We start from the raw sequence: 5,855 nt of genomic DNA on the forward strand, positions 1-5,855 counted from the left end.
AACCCCGCCCCCTGGTGGGCTGAGCTGGCCACACACACACACACACACACACACACAAATAAAATTAAAAAAAAGAAACAAATTATTATCCTGATGAGAATACAGTATGTTGTAAACCTGACGCTAATCAGTGTCCCTTGTACCATTCATGAATTATTACACTGCAGGCTATGATGTTAAGATGCCCACGTGTGCGAAGCATGTTTGTTAAAGCTAATTTTACTTTCTGTTAATAGGAATGACTCCTTTTTGGCATTTAAATGAGGGTAGAGCTGGGAAGATAGCTCAGAGGCAAGCGCAAGGTCCTGAGTTCAATCCCTGGTACCACAAAATAAACAAATAAATGTGGGGAGTAAGTGATACTGTGTGAAATAAGGTGTTCTTAAAGTCCTCTGGCCCCATAGCACTGTGTAAAAGACAAACTGGACCTGCTGCTCTTTTTAGAGTAGAAATGGCTGTTACTCTTTTAATGACAGAGCCTAGTAAAACTCAAATTACCCTTAAACCCAAGCCAAACATTTCTTACCTGAAATAGCAAGCTGCTGGATCTTGAACTGTATGTTGAGGCTCGGATTTTCTTCTGGTTTGGGTGCTCCAGACTGCAAATTTACCAGTCCTTTAAGACTTGGGAGCTTTTGTGGAGTAATTTTCCCCACATCCCACATTAGTACCTTAAAAAGACAAAAGAATTTGAACCGTCTGTTAAAGACAAATGCTCAAAGAGAAGGTTCAAAGACAATATAAACTTTCATCCAGAATAAGAGTGTCTTCCAAACGAGACCTGGTATCCATGAGGATCTTACCATTAACTAGCTCTACGATGCTCAGTGGGGAGTAATGATGGAGAATGAGTGTTTACTTTTGAATACAGCACTAGCCTTAGCCAATTTATGCTATCTCATAGAGGCCTGTGACGTAGATTTTGTCTACTATTTACACATATCACATGACTTGCTCAAGGTCACATAGAATAGGACCTGAACTTAAGGGTACGAGTGCAAGCTGAAAATATTCTTCCCATTGTCTTACCTTTATGACATCTCTACTCCTATTTTCTGTACAATGAGAATATCACCCTATACTTCAAATCATCCATAGCCCTCTTTATTCTTTTTATGTATTTTGTACAGGATCTCACTATGCAGCACAGACTTGTAGTGATCCTGTTTCAGCCTCCTCAACACTGGATTACAGGTGCGCACCTCCATGCCAGATCTCCACACCTGGCCTCAGTGGCGTGGCATGCCCAGGGGCAGGGTCGGCAAGGGATTGAACCCGGGTCCTTGCGCTTACCTAGGTAGGCGCTTAAGACTGCTGAGCTATCTCTGTGGCCCCTCTTTATTTTTCAACACAAGGTCTCATTAAGTTGACAAGGCTGGGCTAGATTTTGTTATATCCCTGTCTTAGCGTCTCAGTGTTGCACTACACTTTTTATTTGGTCTCACAATTAGTCCAACCTGACCATAAACTCACTCTGTAGACCAGACTGACCTTTAACTTACGTAGCCCAGGCTGGCCTTGCAATGTTGCTTCAGTTCCCAAGTCCTGGGATTATAGGTATACACTAGCACACCCGGACTTTGTTTTTTTTTTTTTTGGGGGGAACCAGGGATTGAACTCAGGCCCTTCAAGCACTTATTTTACTGAGCTATCTCCCCGGCCCTATGTTGGTATTTTTAAACCTATGGGATCCTTTGTTCAAGAAGAACTCTGTGTGTGTGTGTGTGTGTGTAAGCTCAATAGATGAGGAGAGTGAAGCAATCAAAACTGATGCTGGGATAGAGGGCCTAAGGATCTGGTACTCCCCCTGGTTAGTCCTATGTGGTCTCTAGAAAGGTTCTTTCAATCCTGAAGGAACCAGCATAAATGATCTTTAACATCTTATGACTTTATTTAAAACTAAGCCTTTTTAATTTATTAGGCAGCTCAATGATTCTGCTGTTGAAAACCACCATATTTTCTATTTGAACACAAATCTGAGACAAAAATCATCTTTTAGAGTTCTCTGAAACTGCTAGAGGCATTTGTAAGTAGGGTAAGGAAGCGGCTTTCCTAGCCCAGAGGCCCTGTGGAAGAGTAGGAAAGAGTTTTTAAGTTAAAAAAAAAAAAAACCAAACAAAAACAAAAACCCAAAAATGTCATGAGGCTCAATTTGTAGAGAAAAACTTAAATCAATAAACTACCATATTTTCTTATATCCACATATTTTTCTCTCTTAAAAAGATTTTACGGGCCAGAGAGATGGCTCAATGGAATAAGCGCTTCCCTGGCAAGCGCAGGGGCCTGAGTTCAGTCCCCAGTTCCACAAAAAACAAAACAAAACAAAAACAAAAACAAAAACAAAAAAGATTTTACATCCTTTATTATTAGCACAGTTTTTGGATTATCAATAGGCGAGTAATGTACACTGTGAAAGACAACAGCATACATCTCTCTTCTGTTCATCTACTTAGTAGCAGATACAAGATTCCTTCCAAAGCTGGTGGCAAGAGGACAGTGTGCTCTTTAGGGTTGACTGGAACTTTACTTTTGAGCAAGACACCAAACCCTCCCCCAGACACAAAATAGATTGCAGAAACACTTGCTCACTCTTGATTTGAAGTGGCTGTACCTTGGTGACTGGATCAAATGTATAGCTGCCTTGTGTTGGTGTCAGGTTCATATTCAGCACAACTTTTGGCATGTGAACTGTCACTGTAATTCCTTCAATAGTTTTTCCCATGTTCTGCTTTGGTCCAATTGTTATATCAAATCTGCCACAAGAACTGTTCTCCTTAAAGCTGATACTGTGTTTCACATATACAGGTATTGCCACTAGACTAAAAAGACAGAAACATGCAAAACACAAACACACATACAGTTAGTTGGTGTAGGACAGCTTGAAAGGTGGCCTCAAGGGCTCAGCCCAGGTTATCTGACCCGGGCTCCAATTCCACAGCAGGGAAGTCTACCTTAGAACTGCAGACTCAGCATCTATACACAGGGCAACAAGGTTCTGTAACAATGTGTTACATGAATCCTTAGCAGAAACATACAATCCAAGACAGAAACCTTAAGATTAATTGTAGTATAAATATTGGAGAAAATGTCTCTAGCTAAAAGAAAAAAATCTCACTGAAAAGTAGCTTAAAATTATATATACTAAAATGTTCCTTTGAGCTCAGGCATGGTAGCACATGTCTTTAATCCCAGCACTTCAGAGGCTGAGGCAGGAGGGCTGTAGTGTTCGAGACCTAGGCTATAGAATGAATTCGAGGCCAGCCTAGAATACAGTGAGAACCTGTTGTAAAAATAAAAGTTCCTATGTCATAGGAGCCAAGAAATAATTCCATTTGAGTGTTTCTTTTTTTGGGAGGTGATACCGAGGAGTGAACCCAGGGTATTCACACTGAGGTATATCTCATCCCATCCCTTATTATTTTGAGACAGTCTCACTGAACTAACCAGGTGGCCTCAAACTCGTGATCCTCCTGCATCAGCCTCCCAGGGTGCTGAGATTATAGGTGTGTATCACCACACCAGCTGAGTCTGTTTTTTGGCGGTAGCGGGGATTGAACTCAGGACTCTGCGCTTGCCAGGCAAGCACTTATTCTACTGAGCTATCTCCCCAGCCCCGAGTCTTATTTTATGATGTTACCCAAATGTATGTATGTATGTCTGTTCTCTCTCTCTCTCTCTCTCTCTCTCTCTCTCTCTCTCTCTCTCTCTCTCTCTCTCTCGTTGGAGATCAAACTCAGGAAACTATGCAAGTACTCTACCACTATGCTACATCCTCATCCCGTTTTCTGATACTTTCAAGGGACAAAATACCTGCGACCTACAATGCTAAATTATTCCCTAAAAACTCAATGCAGAGAGTGATGGAGTGTCCTGGGGTAATTCTGTCTCATTCTGCACAAACGTATAGTCCATACATCACAGAGAAAAATTATGGTACTAATGTAGTTTTGTCTAATTTATAATGCTTATCCCAAAATGCTTGTTCTTGGTGACAGATTACATCATCATCTTATTATTTCTCTATACTCTTAGATTCCTGCCTCACTAATTATTTTAAGAACACGTTTTCTCCAGTTTTTGGGTCTCCTGATGAGTTATGGTTAAAATAAGGAACGATGAACTCAAGTACTAAACTGCTGGAGTGCTACAGAGAAAAGTGAGTTCTATTCAGCACACTGCTAAGTGATGACAAGTTCTATTAGATGTATCAACGTACTTTTGTGAGCTGACACGGTATGAAATGAGTCGGAAATTTCCATCTGGAGGAATAAATGACAAAACTCTTTCAGATTCCCAACGCTTGAACCGGATGCAAGGATGGAAGCTGACATCATCCAGAAGCCTTGGGTTCTGCCAGAAAAACAAAGACAGCTATTTTCAGAGTATAATAAATATGACCATGCTACTAAAATATGAGAAATAAACATGGTCCCTGAAGAAAAATCAGTTACAAAAAGTTTATTATAATTTCAGTATGCTTTAGAGTTTGTGAATATTTATATACATTATTTTATTTGAAATTTCATAACTATAAGAGAAAAGCCAAGTAATAGCAAATCCATTCCACAGATGACAAAAAGGTTCAGAGAAACCAAGGTCAGGAGAAACTGGTGACAGACTTAGAACTCACTTCTCTTAATTGTTCTTAGCAGCGCGGCATGCTGAGTCTAAAATAACACGAAAGTCCAATACTAAATATCTGCAAAGCAGATAATAAAAATTTTTTTGACACTGGAGATATACAAACACCAGCTCACAAGCCAATTACAAGCTACTTGTTGCAAATTTTTTTTAAAAAATGTATTTTGTACAGGGTCTATAGGATGTCACTACACAGATCGGACTTGTAGTGATTCTGTTTTTCAGCCTCCCAAGCTCTGGGATCACAGGTGCACACCAAGGGGCATAACCAGTCTCAGTTGCCCCATCAGCATGCCCCAGGGGCAGGGCCAGCATGGCAGGCTGGCGATGAAACCCCTGGCCCCTGCATCTGACTAAGCAGGCTCTTTAATCCGCTGAGCTATCTGGCCGGCTCAACTTGTAGCAAAATTAAAGACCTCTCTTCAGCCTGTCCATAAAAACTGTGTTCAACACATAAACTATTATCTTGTAAAGGGGTAGGAGAATATTTGAGATAATCCTTTGCAAAATAAGATAGTTTATATCGCTTTTTAATCATACAGTACCTATATATTTGACATTGAAGAGATGAAACCCTAGAAAAAAACTTACCATGAAAGAGAGAGAGAGATCAGGCATTCCAGACAGCTTAATGCAAGCATCAATGACCCCCTGAATTTCTGCAAAGACTGTAGATCCTGAGGAAAGAAAAAAAGAAAAGGGAGACACATGAGTGGAATCTGGGTCTTTGCCACAGTTACCACTGCTGTATCTGCAGTGATAGAGACACTTCTTGGATGTCAGACTTACCAAAGCTTTGCACCTCTGTAAACAGGTTAGTGTACAGAGGATCCATTACATCAGTTCAGATAGCTTTCTCACTGAGTACTAATGCCTTTACTTAAGTAGTTGGAAAATGAGTGTGTATGTTAAGAGTGGTATGCATGTGTGCACCTGTGATTGGTAATGGAAACTGAACCAAGGCTGTTTGCAGTGAGCCACATCCCCAGCCCAATTTTTGAGACAGGATCGAAGTGGCTTAGCCTGGGCTCAAACTTGTAATCTTCCTGACTCAGCCTCTGGATGGAATATGCCAATTTTAAGGAAAATGAAACCTTCTAGTGTCCATTTTATAAGACTACTAGGTGTTGGGCTGGGGAGATAGCTCAGTAGAATAAGCACTCGCCTGGCAAACACAACGTCCTGAGTTCAATCCCTGGTACAAAAAAAAAAAA

General features: G+C 40.7%; 1 protein-coding gene across 1 annotated transcript in view; it reads right to left on the reverse strand.

Annotated features, from left to right (window-relative positions):
* Positions 1 to 500: 500 nt before the first annotated feature.
* Ap3m1 (adaptor related protein complex 3 mu 1 subunit) overlaps positions 501 to 5,855 on the reverse strand; it is a 19,667-nt gene continuing 14,312 nt past the window's right edge. The window contains exons 5-8 of the mRNA XM_023718585.1: positions 5,233 to 5,318; positions 4,217 to 4,350; positions 2,612 to 2,819; positions 501 to 671 (exon numbers count right to left, since the gene is read on the reverse strand). Of these exons, the coding sequence (XP_023574353.1) occupies positions 501 to 671; positions 2,612 to 2,819; positions 4,217 to 4,350; positions 5,233 to 5,318 (599 nt within the window). The remainder of the gene's footprint in view (positions 672 to 2,611; positions 2,820 to 4,216; positions 4,351 to 5,232; positions 5,319 to 5,855) is intronic.

The sequence above is a fragment of the Octodon degus genome, unplaced genomic scaffold, assembly GCF_000260255.1.
Source record: "Octodon degus isolate 3935 unplaced genomic scaffold, OctDeg1.0 scaffold00005, whole genome shotgun sequence".
Taxonomy (NCBI): Eukaryota; Metazoa; Chordata; class Mammalia; order Rodentia; family Octodontidae; genus Octodon; species Octodon degus.